The 15,957-nt window shown below is 47.3% G+C and overlaps 4 protein-coding genes across 4 annotated transcripts; all 4 read right to left on the reverse strand.

Moving 5' to 3' along the window:
- Positions 1-381: 381 nt before the first annotated feature.
- On the reverse strand, positions 382-1,348 carry PtA15_10A79 (uncharacterized protein; the record flags this gene model as incomplete). The annotated part of the gene is made up of 4 exons (XM_053160951.1): positions 382-787; positions 890-965; positions 1,058-1,155; positions 1,251-1,348. The coding sequence occupies 4 exons, from the start codon at positions 1,346-1,348 to the stop codon at positions 382-384; spliced, it is 678 nt and encodes a 225-aa protein (XP_053024215.1).
- Positions 1,349-2,025: 677 nt separating this feature from the next.
- On the reverse strand, positions 2,026-3,586 carry PtA15_10A80 (uncharacterized protein; the record flags this gene model as incomplete). Its single annotated transcript, XM_053160953.1, has 3 exons — positions 2,026-2,668; positions 2,737-2,863; positions 2,932-3,586. 3 exons carry the CDS (start codon positions 3,584-3,586, stop codon positions 2,026-2,028), a joined length of 1,425 nt encoding a protein of 474 aa, XP_053024216.1.
- Positions 3,587-10,817: 7,231 nt separating this feature from the next.
- Positions 10,818-11,727, reverse strand: PtA15_10A81 (uncharacterized protein; the record flags this gene model as incomplete). Its single annotated transcript, XM_053160954.1, has 4 exons — positions 10,818-11,204; positions 11,306-11,430; positions 11,544-11,637; positions 11,710-11,727. 4 exons carry the CDS (start codon positions 11,725-11,727, stop codon positions 10,818-10,820), a joined length of 624 nt encoding a protein of 207 aa, XP_053024217.1.
- A 627-nt stretch (positions 11,728-12,354) lies between these two features.
- Positions 12,355-15,453, reverse strand: PtA15_10A82 (uncharacterized protein; the record flags this gene model as incomplete). Its single annotated transcript, XM_053160955.1, has 11 exons — positions 12,355-12,396; positions 12,495-12,731; positions 12,823-12,914; positions 12,998-13,263; positions 13,423-13,648; positions 13,727-14,110; positions 14,202-14,409; positions 14,527-14,639; positions 14,703-14,755; positions 14,836-15,288; positions 15,386-15,453. The coding sequence occupies 11 exons, from the start codon at positions 15,451-15,453 to the stop codon at positions 12,355-12,357; spliced, it is 2,142 nt and encodes a 713-aa protein (XP_053024218.1).
- Between the last annotated feature and the right edge of the window lie 504 nt (positions 15,454-15,957).

Genomic DNA, 15,957 nt, shown 5'->3' on the forward strand with positions numbered 1-15,957 from the left:
TCAAGTCCGTTGGGGACTTTTTAGTTGGTTCATGTGACCACAATCTTATGAGTGCCAACCTCCTTCTCTACCTGTCTATCAGAATAGAGCACCACGAAGATTTTATTTTGCTTGGGTAGTTATATAGCCTTCAAATACACAGTCTGTGGATCAGTTGAAAAAGAGAAATGTATGTATGTTACATCATAAACCAATCATCTCACACGACATGTGATCAGCCGTAGGTCCACACCACGGATCGACATCTTGTCAGAGTCAGTATCCTCTTCTTCTGGTCAACAACCTTTTTCTTCTTCCTTGTCCGGTTAACGGGAAGGGGTAAATACGGATCTATATATACGAAGGATGGGCCGACATCTTGGATATGGCGGGGGGAAGGGGTTAGCCAGCCGAGGCGGATTCCAGTAGCCATCGCTCAGGGTTCGATGAGTTGGTGAGCTTGAGTTCGAACTGTTTCCACCATTTCTCGAGGACCGAGATCGGGATCCAAGTCTGATTGTCGAAGGTGGTACTCGAGAACGAGGCGAGGTATCTGAACAGGTTAAGGCCGATGGCCTTGGCGAGCTGGGGCAGACTGGCTGGGGACTGGGCGGATGGGGTCCGGACCGCAAGGGCGTTATTCAGCACGCCACACTCTGCCTCGATCTCGGCAAGGGGCCCAACTAGGATGCCCAGCGTGGCCGTCGCCGTGGGCATCCCCGCCATCGCCGAGCTCGCCCAGTCTAGCTGTGATGGTACCATCGTCCCCTTCAGTCGGAATACTGCGGACGGCTTCGTTCCACTTAACCTGCCGATCCAAGTCAAGATATATGTATAAAAAAAGAACCACATTAGCTTGGACTGCCTTCATCTCTTTACTGTGGATCTAAACGAGCGGAGAGACATGTACATTCCGAGTAGTTGCCAATCCGGCTTATTGGGAAACTGGAAATGAATCGAGGCCCCATAGTTCTCGGGTAGAGGAACTATGAACATCAATATGCATCATACGATTTGATTTAGTTGCATCAACAGTCAGCAAGGCATGATTAAGACTGGACTATGTTTGTGCGCTTACCGATGCCAGTCAGGAAGACGACGAGATGGTTGATTGAGCCGGGGTCTTCAAACTGGAAGACGAACCGATTGGGCGGCAGATGTGTGGAGTTAGTCTGTCTGTTCACGAACACGTTTTCCGATCGTCAGTACGCGAAATCGACACCAGGTACGTGTGAGACTGATCGTAAAAAAAGGGAGGCATTTCGGCTCACACTGGTCTGGAGGGAATGATGCAACCAAAGACAGGCGGATCGACAGATTGTTGCTGTGGGGTCGGGTTCATCGAGTTAGGCTGAGGGTCTTGAAACATTCTTCTATTCTTCTGGTTTTTCTACAACGATGTGCACTTGGCCGTCGGTTTTCTTTCCTAAGGGTTGGTGAGTGTGACGATTGAGAAAAGCCTTTTTGAGACGTTCTGGCTGGACGGAAACATGGCAAGGGAGCCTTGAAGGTTAGTTAGATATGTAGTCGACAGGATACTTACAGACGAGTTGTTTCAGGTATGTAGCTGGCAGAGTGCTGGCTGAGGAAGGCTGGAGCTGGCTCGAGAAAGGTCCAAGTTGAGTTGGCTGAAGTCGAGGTGGGCCGCAGAATGTTCTCGAAGCTGAACTGCAACTCCCACCTCTGCCTTGCAGCGAAGCCTGGGTCATGGCATCGTAGACAGCACAGGACGAAAGCCTCTTCCTCCATGGCCTCATGAACGACTTCCAGCAAAAAAAGAGGAGCCCTCACAACCTCTTCCTGTTGGGCAAATGCGCATTCCTGCAAATGGTTATCATGTTGTCCATATTTTTCTACACGACAGAGTAAAAAAGACACATGACAAAATGAAACACAGATAGGCAGAAAAAAACCTAATCAAGAAAAACGCAAAAATCATGGAACAGATGAAGCAAAAAGGGCGCTCAAGCACCGCCTTGACAAAAAGAAAAAAAAAAGTATGAGTGGGTGAGGAATTAAAGGGGGAGAGAGAGGCGGGGGCTAGATCTATCTAGCATACCGTCTGGCGGTGCTAGAAGAGGAAGGATAGGAGGGAGATTTGGCCTTGCTGGGGGTAGGATATCTATCGTTTTGTCCAGAAGGGGGAAAGTAATCCACCGTTGTTGGTGGGGCAACTCTGGGAGGTGCTGGGGCAGGTTTTCGAGAGCCCTCGTACCTGCGGGGGTCGGGGTACTGCCTGGACCTGTCGTCGTAGTGATGAGAGGGAGGGGGAGGATTGTAGGCGCGCTGGGCGGGGGGCGGATGGCGGCTGGGCATCTGTTCGAGCCGGTTCCTGCCCGGCGGGGCCTTGGGTGCATACTCGGCTGCATCCTCGTACCGTCCACGCCGGCGTCGAGCTGGCTCGGCGCTCCCGTATCCCGAATCTTGCGAATGCTTGGTCGAGCCCGAGTCCTGTCGGGCATGCCCGCCCCGGCCCTCGTCTACCGCCGCGAAGATGTCGTCCAGCCCCGCCCGGCCACCCTGCCGCTGTGAACCTGCCTCCCCATGCGACTCGTACCGCCCGGGCCGATTCCCTGCATGGTTCGTATACTGCGAATCCTGCACTCGCGATTGTGCTTCCTTAAGCTCGGCGTCGCTGAAGAGCCAGTCCGGTAAATCGCGCGCCGATTCCGCTTTTTCTATGTGGTGCCTGCATGCATCAATCATCATCAGTTTCGGTTTGGTCTGTTATCGTCGTGATCTTTTGAAGACACTCACTTCTTCATAATCCGGATGAGATGGCTTTCTCCTTCGTAGTCTGAGGCGTCGCTTGCGTAACCTTCATCGTTATGTAGTTTTTTTTGGAACGTAGCACCAACGGTGGCAAGCTTGGCCCAGATGGTATCTGTCATAATCAAAGGATAAGATTTAGTGGATCTGAGACAGGTTGAGTATCATTAACTTTCGACTGACTTTGTTGTTCTTGTTGGCGATCACCAGGAGCTTGATCATGTTCTGGAGATGGGGCCATTTCTCTAGGTTGGCTAGCATCAGTCGTAGAGTTACCCCAGACAGTCTTCTTGAGATTGTTCCAGCTCCAAGAACCTTCGGCCTCTGTAGAGGCTTGAGTGGGAGGCTGTGCTTGGTCAGCCTCCCCAGGATCCGAGTAGTACTCTTCGGGAGTAATCGGACGGTTGCCACGCCTGGGTGGCCCGTTGCGGAAATCTGGGTTGTGTTGATGATGATCCCGAGCATCAGGACGTCGAGTGGCGGAGGATGGGGGCTTTCGAACGTCGGTCATGGCACTGGGCCTTGAGTAGGATGAATGATAATCCGATTCTTGATCGCGGTATCCTCTCGAGGGCTCGTTGTTATACCGTCTTCCAGGTGGCGGTGGCCCTCGAGCTTCGTAGGATGAGCCAGCATAGTCAGGCGTACGCTGAGCTGGGCGTGAGCTTGCAGCCCGGGAGTAGGGCTCAGCCGCTGGGTAACGTTGAGGTGGTCGGCCCGGCCTGGTCCCACCTGCCTCACTTCTCGAGTAGCCATAGGCATTGCCCATTGGTGGCCTGGGAGGTCCATATTGGTTGTAAAGCTCGCCTGGGCGAGGTGATGGTCGGCCATAAGACATCGTCTGATGCTATTTGGATTTAGAAGAAGATCCGAATGCCTTGGAATCGGTTGCAAAAAAAAGAGGAAGAAAACGAGCTAGCTAGATTCTTCGTGTCCGTCGCAGTAATCGAGCTGGGGATGACTACGGTAGTTACTATGTAGAGCAGTCTGGCTACTTGATGGGATAAGCTCAGAATTCAATCGTGAGCCCAACAACTGTTCTCGTGGAGATGTGTATCAATCAATGTCTGTTGTATATGTCTTCGGATGTGCGGGAATATCGTGAGCAAGCACTGATAAGCAGTGAGCTCCAAGGTTCGACCAAGGAGTCTTTTTAGAAGCCAGCAGGAGCCAGCCCGATCGATTGCGCCAATGTCTATCCTATCAAGGCCTCAAGGGGTTTTGTATATAAGCTAATTAAGATGAGTGTTATAAGCTGTGACAATAGGGAGTCAGGGGTCTAAAGCCCAGAAATCCTGAGCGATGCCGGCCTAACCGCAGTGGAAAGCGACTAGGGGTATGGCCAAGCTGGAGGTCTGACATTAACTATCCATCGGTCGTTTGGGATAGGGTTATTGGCGAAGCGTCGCAGGGGAGACGGAAAACTTGAAGGAATGTGTGGTTGCGGGGTACTACTGTATCCGTGTTGGTTGTCAAGAACCTGCTCGAGTAATGCAGATGTCGGGGCAAGGCCACAACAAAAATAATCCGAGTGACTACTGCTCAGCAAGGGCAAGGATTGGGGTTGGAAGAGCTGGTTATGTGGACCGAGCCGAGTATCCGTGCTTCACGGAAGAGGAGACAATAGGTCCACGGGCTCTTGGTGGGATGATCTGGGCGGAGGGAGATACATATTTACATCAGTGTCAGTGAGGTCGCAGGAGGTGTAAAGCGGAGTAGCAGTCCCAAAATTGTCCGGTGGAAAAGGGGCAAGAGGCCGGCAAGCCAACCGGGGAATCGAGAGAAAGGGTTAGGGTGACACGCTTGGGGTGTAAATAGACCAAAAGGACAGGTATGTATTTCTGAGAATTGTGTGTACGAGGAGGTACATACACGCGGGCATCAAGGAGAAGAGGGGAAGACGTTTGCGTGATGGTTTGTTTTGATACTCACTTGTCCTGGCAGATATTCTTCTTGCGGCTTCCCTTGGGGGGAGGGGTTCTGTTCAGACTGGCCGTGGCTCGCTATGGACGTAACAACAGCAGAACGGCATCTGGGCGGATGGTGGTGGACAAAGTGGCGATTGATGAAAGCTGAGAGCGACTAACGGGAGGGGCCGGTCCATTGCGAGGCCTCTGAGGCGATTGATGCCGAGGAGTTTCATGGCCGAGCCCGGATCGGGCAGCTGATGGCCCGAGGCTGCCCGAAAGCGGCTGATCTTCGTCACGCTCCGCACCGATCACACATCACCATCCTTCACCATCCGATAGACTGAAATCAGCGGGATCTCCTCCTAAGGAATGTGTGGATACTGAGATGGGTTGCATATATCGATATTTATGTACATTTTATGTGTGTGCAAATAAAACACCCTTGATCGTTCCGGTTCCATTCGGGCGGCGAGACTAGCGGTCCATCCGACTTGGAAAAGATGGTTACTTCTTTTTGGCCGGAAAAGGGATGATAAAAATATGTACATGGCGGCCCTTTGGCCGTGGCTGAGGAAAAATTGGGGGAGAGATGATCAACTCGGACAGGATTTGAAATCCCCCGCGATAGCCGGCGATGCGTGAGAGTTTGCCGGAGGATTGCCGTCATCCTGTCAGCCCACATACACACGGTGTATTGTGTGCTAAAATTTTTGGCATCCCATTTCACGGTTTTTGAGGGCCCAGATGGCCTGTTGGGGTTCCAGTTTTTGGCTCACAGGGTCTTGGAGGCTGATTAGAAGAAAGAGCACTAAACAAAACTAGTTTATAGTGTTCACAGTTGAACTGCATAAATTCATAAATGCTAATTTCCCTTTCGTAAACAGACTGGAGGACTTCCCATCACTGGAATCCTGGATGACTTCCCATAGCCTAATTGGCTAGATTTAGTGAGTAAGGCTGTGCCCCGAAAGCGGGGTTCGGGGCATGCCCCGGGGTACGGGGCATTGGGATTGGCCTTGAAAATGCCCCGAACCCCGGGGCATATGATTTTCTTTGGAAGGGAGGATTACCTGGGGGATGTGATGTCTTTTTTTGGGATTTTATCCTTTTTTTGTCATTCCAGTGGCCATCAAGTATGTACAGGTTGGTTTTAGCATGACCTTGAGGGAAAAAATGAGACACCAAGCAAGAGAGACAAAAGGAGACAAGTTGAGATGCGCAAGCAAAAACCCCCAGGAAACGGGTGGACTGAGAGAAAAGCAGACAAGTTGGACAGGCAAGTGAGAACCCCAAGGAAAAATATTTGGAAGCTGCGCAAGCCATGGGGATTGAGAGAAGATTATGTGCCATAATCCATTTGTGAATGGTGGCATCAGTTTTCAGTTCTGTTGACTGGCCTAATAGACGGGGGGATCTTGCTTTGCTGTGGTTCAGGATCCTCACGTAGCAAGTGATCTTGGCTTCAATCCCCTCAATTGGTGGGGTTGGTAGGCAGTTCCAGAGGCCAAGGCATTTTTGCAAGTGCTTTGACTGTCCCAATACAGCCCAATACCACGGATTTTTCAGTGGTGCAAAAAAAACTGTCATGACCCGGGGCATAGTCGGGGTGTGGGGTTCGGGATGACCCTCATGCCCCCTCCCAAACCCCGGGGAACACCCTTATTAGTGAGAGGCACCAAACCTTGTTTGCTGGGGAAAACTCAATCTCAGTCAATTTTCACCAGCCAGTAAGGTTTAACCTTGCCCTCTAGCTTTTCAACCCACAGGAAGTCATCCACTTTTGGACAGATCTGGAATTTCAGATTTTGCGGGGAAATCTGAAATCTGGAACTCTGGATCACTTCAGGGATCTTCAGGGACCTAGATTTCCCTGCAAAATCTGAAATCTGGCCTGTCAGATCTGACTTTCCAGATCAACAGAAAGTCCTCCACTGATCAGACTTCCCATCAAGTTTGAATAAATCTGGAATTTCAGATTTCACAGGGAAATCTGGAATCTGGAACTCGGGACCATATGGGGACCTTTGGGGACCTAGATTTCACCAGGGAGGAATCTGTTGTACTCTCCAGAGAGTGCCAGACCATAATTTTATCATTCTTCTTGTCTGAAGTCAATTCAATGTCAACTTGCAAGTAAGCAGCAATCTGGTTTGAACTGAATGCTAACTTGAGTCACACATATGATGGATTGATCTTTAAGAAATTATGAACGCATGCATGCCTCCTGATGAAAGCATGTTGAGATTCTGTTTATAATAATCTACTCTCTGCATCTGCATCTGTTTACCTGATTATCCTCCCCAAACATATCCAGAATTTATTCTCCAGTTTCTCTCCAATGTACCTCCTTAGGAAGGAGTAACACATTTCTGCCATCATAAGAGCAACTAATTAGAAGTCAAACCCTGGGTTTTTCTGCCCTAACTTTGTAGTTTCATGCCACACAGACTTTAATACTTTGCCAAATGCATGTTGCTGGTAAAATTTGTGTTGGCTAATGGGAGAGCTGATAGAGATGTGAGGAGAATTCACTAGACAATCTGGCCTGCTGTGTATTAATTTTCAAATGAAAGACATTCCATGGCATGAACCCCACAAGTGACACCCCAGCCACAATAGACCACTTCATGTTTATCCAATTTAGCATTAGAAATCTGCAATTTTTTTAAGTTGGTCAGATTCTTCTGAAACTGAGAATTTATTATTTTTACTGATGGTTGAAACATTTCTGTAATTTTTTTGATAAAATGTGATAAAAGTCACCATGGGAGTTTCCTCAGCACTTGTGTGCAAGTGTCATCTCTGAACTCAGTCATAGATTTGGTTGGATCTCAGTTAGATGCTGGTTGGAAGGAAATTTCATGTCTGCCAGAAAGTAAGTTTATAAGAACTGGAACCATACCAAATGTGGCGTGCAATGTCTGTGTAAAATGTATGCCATACCTATGCTGAAAACCAGGCCAATTTGATGATAAGGTTTACTTGATCCTCAAGCTTGACCAAAGTTCCTCATATTTCAATCATCATAATTTTTGACCTCTTTGGAAACCCATACCCAGTAGGTTTCTCTGAAACAGTGTTGGTATTTATTTTCAGGGTACACACCAAAAAGCTGCCAGTTCTTTTTAAGTTGTTTCTATTACACATGGTTAAACATTTGGATGGAGTGTAGTGATACTGTGGGAGGGAGAGCTGGTCCTTAGTACCTGTTGGCGGGTACACGGGCGGGTACCCATGGAAGTGTGCAGGTATCTGCCGGGTGCGGGTGCGGGTTTCCAGTCTGGGTCCAAATTCAGGCAGTTACCTGCGCACAAATTGCAATTCTGCACAGCTCTGCTTGCCCCTAATGCTGATTGGCAGGTACTAGGTCCCTGTGGGCGGGTACCCATGGAAGTACGCAGGTAACTGCCAGCGGGTGCTGGGTATGGTTGTGGGTGTCCATTCTGGGTCAAAATTCAGGCAGGTACCCACACCCGCCGCATTTACCCAGGTGCAAAGTGTCAGCTCTAGTGGGAGGTCTGATTTTTCTCTGGTACTACGGTTTGAGTTTGGCGCTGTGGGGCCAACTGTCACAAAACCATGTAACCTGTGTGGGTTTCTGTGACACATTGTGTCACACAAACGTATACACGCGCGTTTGTGTGACACGCAACAATGGGAAGTTACATACGTTACGATATCCAGAGGGATTTTTGTAACTTAACTTCCCACCGTTACCAGATAGCGTGTTGCCGTTATCTGGCAACATTGCTCCTTGGGCCGGTGGGTAATGTAACAGAGGGTGTTTTCACCCTCAATACCCGGAAAAATAACAGAGATAACGCGTTAACTGCGTTACCAGAGGTAAAAATGCCATAAAAGGGGGAAAACTCCCCTTTTTTGCGCAGGTTATCCTCCTATAATTGCGAGGGATAACATAACAAGGCTAGGAAGAGAGGGAATTTTTTTTCAAGAAAACGTAACGGAAGCTTTGCCACCGTCATGGTAACAATAACAGCAAGGATTCCATTACGTTTTTGTTACGCTAGCGTTACGGGTAGCGTAACCTCCCATCGTTGTGACACTTAGACCATCACCCAGTCATATCATTCCAAGATGAGTTCCCCGCTATCCCAGGGTCAAATTAGTTGAATCCTTCAATAATTGTATCTGATTTTCATCCATCAGTATAGAAATCCTGTTGAGGAGATTTTCTGAATTCATTCACAAACCCTGGGTAATCTGAGGCTCCCCTGGACTTGTCCCAGAATTCTAACTCCCTTGGGAAAAAATTCAGCAGCTGAAGAATGTGTCACACAAATTTACACATGTGTGCTGGTGTGTCACATGTTTCATCACTGAGCCAAGTGATGCCAACCTGAGTGCTCATGCAGAGCCAGGGGCTTAGGTGGACCCTCCAAAAATTATTTATAACGTTCAGCCATATGTACACAAATGATTTTGGGGATATTTTCTGAAGTCGTACACAACTCCTGATTAATATGAGGTTTTTTCCGCTCAACTTTTCCCAGAACTTCAAATATTTTGTGAAAAAATTCAGCAACTAAAGAATGTGTCACACAAACTTACACATGTATCTTTTTGTGTACCACTAACATATCTCAAGCTTTTTGGGATTTATGATAAACACATGATAGAATGAAATATATACAGCTGGCACTTTGCTCCCGGGTACCCGCAGCAGGTGCAGGTACCTTCCTGAATTTTGCCCCAGAATGGACACCCGCACCTGCTGGCTGTTACCTGCATACTTCCACAGGTACCCACGCGCAGGTACCTAGTACCCGCCATCAATGGGAACTAGGGGCAAGCAGAGCTGTGCAGAATGGCAATTTGTGCGCAGGTACCTGCCTGAATTTGGACCCAGACTGGACAGCCGCACCCGCACCCGGCGGATACCTGCGCACTTCCACAGGTACCCGCCTGCGGGTACCAAGTACCCGCCAACATACCTGCCAACAGATGATAGGGGCCAGCTCTAGAAATATATGAATCCTGTGGTAAATACCTTGTTTCTGCCAGGTATTTGATATTGCGCTGCAAGCTAGTTGAAAATGTGTTCTAAAATAGTTCTGGTAATAACTAGATTCAAGTTGGATGTGGTTCTCAATTGAATTCAACTCCTTTCCAAAGTGCCTTCAGCTCAATTGAACATAAGTTAAACATCAATTCATCATGAATTCAGCAAACATTGAGGCTCAAGTTCCAGGATATATCTAACAGGGTTCTTAAACAATATTGTGAAATGCCACTTGCACGCAAGTGCCAAGCAAACTCCCATGGTGATGGAAGCACGGACCAAGCAACTGGAAAAACAAGAAGAGGTCCTGGGGATAGCTCACAAAAAATTGATGAAAGTCAGACAATTGTCAATCAGATACTGGGATCGATGGATAGCGGCTAGGCTCAGGAAACCCTTGAATCCCGGCAAACTTGTTTTGATCTACAACAAAAGTCTGGAAGACCAGTGGGGGAAGCTCTTTGCAAATAGGTGGAGCGGACCTTTTTGGATCAGGAAACAATTACCAAAAGGATCCTACGTTTTGGAGCAACTCAATGGTTTTGAACTTAAAAGGGCTTATGCAGCTTCTCATATCAAGCGATTTTATCCTTGAGGAAGGGAACTTGCTGACATTCAACATGATGGGGATCCATCTCAATGAGACTCTTTGGAGGAAGAAGACAATAATTCAAGCGGAAGTTCAGACGAAATGAGTAGAAAAAATCCGGGTGTGAATGCGGAAAAGGGGGTATAAAAAAACCGGGTACAAACGCGGAAAAACCAGGTATTTTTAGTAACCCCCAAAATAAAAATAACAACTAATCATTTTTTTCAGAAGTTTTTTGGTGGCATAATCTTTCGGATTCACTTTACTATTGGTTGAAATTTTTCTTGAGGAAAACAGGAGAAACTCAAGAACAATCACTAAAACAAAGGAAGTGGCAAGAAGGGAGGAATCAGTATAAATATAAGAAGATGAAAAGAAGAGGAAGAAAAATTTACTCACAAAAGCAGGATCAGTCGCAACGTAGAAAACCATGAGGTAGTGCTTGAACAACGCAATGCAACAGACCATTACATTGGGGTCGGTGACAGGAAGACCATGGCAGAAGCGAACGAAATTGGTGATGGTATGCTCGTAAAGATAGTTCACACGATTAGGCGCTTCCTCTCACAAGTGGACGGGATTGCAACACCTTGGTGATGGAGTGGAGTAAGGAGAGCTCAAATCTTGGTATCAGTAAGGAACATATACTCAGCAATAGGAACGGGATCGCATGGGCGGGTGGCTGCATCTCGACATCGATGGAGCCTTCGGCGTTGTCTTCAGAAGTGGTATCTGCTGGAGGAGTCACCTCCACCCCGGAATTTGGCAAGGCATGCTCGCGATCGGCGTCGGCCTGCGAGGTTCCGGCATTTAACCAAGCAGGCAGTTCGTTCCTATTACTGAGTATATGTTCCTTACTGTTACCGAGATTCGAGCTCTCCTTACTCCACTCCATCACCGAGGTGTTGCGATCCCGTCCACTCGTGAGGAAGCCCCTCTAGCAGTCATACACAGGGCCCCGTCTATGTACATTGCTACAGTATGTATTTACATAGTGTCCACAGGTCGCCCATAAATCTTAGTTCAAGAAACCACAACCTCACTACTATTGATTGTTTTTCCTGTCTTGGCAATCTTTTCTCGGACGATATCGAATGTGGCCGGGGGATGGGCATGAACCAAGACGGTTTGAGTTTCCAGAGAAATGTCGATCTTCGAAACGCCTAGAGAGCGGTTATTGAAACCATCACAATGAGTCAGCTTGTATTCGAGGTTTGTGATAAAGATCCAGTCTTTGAGCTGGCAACCAAACGGATCATTGTTAGATTTATCATACCTTCTTGTTTCTTCAAGGCACGCTCCACCGCGCCGGAGCAACCTGAGCAAGACATAGCCACATTGAACTTGTACTGTTGTTCTGGACCAGATGCCTAGAGGAAGAAAAACACGTTGGCTGTCAATAATCACCAAACCTCGTAGCAAGTGAAGCACTCCCGACTCACGGTAGCGGCGTCGGACATTGTGATAGGGTTCGCTATGATATATCGAGAGTGACGATGATGGGGGACTGAATCGAGTAGGCCTGCTGGAGTTCAACAGCAGCACCCGTGTATCGTACGTGACAGCCTCGTGTTATTGTGACCAGTTCGGTTGTCCCAGGTTGTCCCAAACATGAGGCAGGCTTACATAATCCTCAGCACGTTTCTGCTGACTGGGAAAAATTCACGCGTTGAACTGTTGAAGGCCTCCCCAAAGACGTGCCCCTCTGAGTCTCAGCCAGCAGACGGCAAACTGAGGACTCTACATGCCAGTCCGACATCTGTGATCTGGCCGTGATGGGAGTAAGTATGAGAGGCTTTACGGTTATGTGACGGATATTGTGGACAATGGACTTCGCATTCATGCTGCCAGTGCCACGCCATACCAAACAGATAAAGCAGCGTGTATCAAGCATAATATTTTGCTGAAAATATCATCAATTCCTTTGATAGTTACACAACAAGACCAGGATTAATTCACAAGAATAGCGCACATTTTCTCTTCTCTTTGTACCGATTTTATATACGTTTCAAGAAACACTAAACTAGGAAAAAATACCCTTACTGCACTAAGGTTTCTACATATTATCATCGTCAACATCCTGATGTTTATTCAGAACCATTCCAAATTCGGTTCCATTCGAGTAAAAGCTTTTTTATTGCAATAATACCCAAGATGGAAGCAATGAAGAAATTAGTTTCCTGATTTGACGTCGTGTGATCAGGAAAACCGGATCAGAATTACTGACCCGATAAGAGTAAATTTCCCAGTCGATTTCGCGGACATGTGCTTTGCTCCATTTGGATCCATCACGTCCAATTTGCTTTAAAATATTTTCATGGTTGACTATCTTCCAGCCTTCCTTGCGAAGGTGTTTTTGTTTCTCCATGAAAACTCCGTCATCCTTCCCGAGGAAGTAATTCCAAAGATTGTATAACTCGTCTCCCTCGACACTCAATGGAATGTAATGTACCCAAGGAACCATCTGAATTCAAATTGTCCAAAATTCATCTTAGTTCAGCTTTCTTCTCCGCCGCGATCAACTTTCAAGTAAAATTCAGAAGAACAAAATTTACCCAATCGCTGTAAAACTCTCGGTAGACTGTCTGCTTAACCACCGCTGTCCCAACTTGAAGTAAATTGAGAAATTTGGCGGAGAATCCAATACCTAAAAAGAATCCGGATGAATGTAGACTGATGAGTGACGAAAGATCTCTGACACGGGTGGAGGCAGACAAAATAGAAACCTACCATCCAGGTCAAGGGACCATTTAAAAAATTTGGCAGCCCCAAATGGCTCCCACATTTTGAGACGGTAGTTCGCTTTCAAGAGTTCTTGACAAGGCTCATGAATTCTGCAGTGGTCTCCTGCCAAATATCCGACATCCATAGTTTTGTGGTTGAGGAACGATCTGTCTAAGCCTTCCTTGGTGATCATCTTCGGGTTGGGCGTGCCTATACCCAACATGGAATTCAGCCCAGAGTTCTTGGATCCAAAAATCGATTTTTTGGTGGGTCTTGAATCCCATACCAAGCTTTCTGACCGACTGCGGGCAGACGATCCGAATCGTTTGACTAATCGGTGCCGACTAAAATTGGAGAACATTTTCTAGCTATGAGAGGAGGAAAAACCAGAAAAAATTATGAGAAAACAAGAAAGAAAAAACGACAGTTACCCGAAGTTGGATTGAAAACCGCCCGGATTCTCTCCACCATCATGCAGAAGACCTCTCCAATAGATTTGATTATTCTTCTTCTCCCACGTGACATCCCATTCTTTCCACTGACTAGGATCCAGGTGACTTGCTTGTCCACCAGCTATGAAGCTCCTTCCTCTGCTTCTCTTGGTCACTGGCTCATTAGCATACTCCCGCGTTTTATAGGGATCGCGAATGTACAAGTCTGTCCAAAAAGGAAAAGGCAGGCTGTCAGTTTCACTCGTCAAATGGTCATTTTCTGTTATCCTAGTATCCAACTTACAACTTGGTATGACAATATCCCCAAAGCCCTGAGCGGTCGATTGAGAGAACACAGGAAACAAGCCTGAGATCTTTGTGGTGTTGCTAAAGAACAAGCCCTGCTCGATGCGACGCTCAGGCGAATTGCAATAGATGTCCTTGATCGGAGCGGGTGAGTCGGTCACAAATCGCATAGGGGCAGAGGTGGCCGAAGTAGATTTTCCTAGTCCGGGTTTTTGAAGTCTATCACCCCACCTTCCTTCGATCGAAGAATTCGTGTATCCTGGGAAGTCCAGCGCGTCTTCTTGCTCGCGAGCTTTTGAGCTGGGAGGACAGCTTTTTCGGAAGGTGGTCCACGCATTATCATGGCCTTCAAATTTGTTGTGGTTCCAGCTTTTGTTAGAGTCTTGTCATAATAAAGAAAATTCTTGTCAGCACGACGGCATTGAAATAACAAGTTTTACCCCACCTGTTTCTTGTTATTTTGGACTACGCACCCTCGTCTGAGTTCTCTTGGGTCTCCCAAGGTATCACAACACGAGGTTCGAAATGCTCATTGACAGCCAGACTCATATCTTGAAAGAGCGTCGGATCAAGTCGGGTGATTTTCTCGATCAACTTGGAGAACGTCCAAGTTTGAGTTCGTTTCAATTCTTTGTGTGCAGGTCGATTAGTGGTTGCCCAACGAGTATAAACCCTTCCCTCCTGGGTATTAAATTCATGGTTCTCATGGTCATTGTTGGTGTAAGTCGAATAAGATAAATTTTTTGGTATCTGTGCATTTATCCGTCCGTTCTTCATGACTATCAGACCGAATCCTACTCCCTTGCCTACCTGATTCGTTCGGGAGTGTAGGTCATTTCGGTCCATCTTCCGAAAACTTGCGAGCTGCTCCATCATCGAGTCGTACTCATCAGTTAGGACATGTCCATGACCTAAAGAAAACAAATTCAGCACATCTTCCTCGGCCCTTCAAAGTAAAAGGAAACCTGGCTAACTTTTGGCAAATGAAAACCACTTGTCGAAGCCGCTTGGTGGACTGATTTTGTACCTGATTAGGAGAACGTGTGTTACGATTGGAGTCAATATCATCTTAGTCACCTTCGTCCAGGAAGAAAAAAAAAGGCTTACCTGCGTCGATACTCTATAACGGCTGCTTCATATGTTTTACTCTGGCGCTTTTGGATGATTTCCCAGGATTTTTGAGCGTCCTGGATTATGTTTCCAAGTGGGTGAGGATCGTCGGGGGAGAGTACAGGTAAGATGTTGGATGTTGGCGGACTAGCCGAGTGGGTAACCGCCCAGATCAATCGGGATAGGCACTGGTAAGCTAAGAAGCCTATCAGCAGCAGGAGTAATGCCCGGTATCTCGGCTGCCTCAATCGCCGACGGAGGTTTTGTCCCGGCGAGCCTCGTGCTAGTGCTATTTTCTCTTCATGTTCACTGCTGGACAGCTGTCTGAGGTAGGAATGCACTCGCGAGAATGAAGATCCTCGGGTGCCGAGCCGGCGATGACTGAGACCGATTAGCTGGTCATGGCGGAGCTTGGGACTCAGTGGAAAAGTCGAAGGTTCGTTTGGTTTACTAATGGAGGAAAAGTTAAAACCCAAGCGGATTGGAGTTAGGAGTCGAATCATCCGTGCTGCTCCCAATCAATTTCTGCACAAAATTCTTTACTGACAACAGGGATTCTACAAGCGATGACTTCCTACTTCCACTGGATTCACTCAGAAAGTATACGTCGGACATGTCAAGGGCCGCGTCGGTGCCGCGTTTATGAGATGAACGTCGAAATGGATATGTTGGTATGGATGATTATTCTTATTTGTGGTGTATAACTGTTCAGGTTGTTTGTTGGCGAGACTGGGACTAAAGGGTATTTTTCAAGGTATACGAGCACTGCTTTCAAGAAAGAATGAACGATGGTTGTTTATTAGAAATCTGTAAGGAGAGGTTCTAACTGGAAAATCTTTGCTTCCTGTTTGCCAGCGTCCATCTTTATTTGTCTTCCAATGAGCGCTATCGTGCTCAGCCACAGTCTCCGACATGCAGGATTGCACGTCCGTTCTCAGATTCCTTGCTAGTCAGCACAGTCCATCGTGTTGGACCTGGCAAGATTTGTACTTCGCTAATAATGTGCAGGACGGGTTTTAGGGACGAAAAACAGACTAACGGGCGTAAATCGTGCCCAGTTCTCAAGTTTTCTTCAGCGGGTCACCAATGATACATCTTTTTGACGAATTTCCACCTCAC

The sequence above is a fragment of the Puccinia triticina genome, chromosome 10A (genome assembly GCF_026914185.1).
Source record: "Puccinia triticina chromosome 10A, complete sequence".
Taxonomy (NCBI): Eukaryota; Fungi; Basidiomycota; class Pucciniomycetes; order Pucciniales; family Pucciniaceae; genus Puccinia; species Puccinia triticina.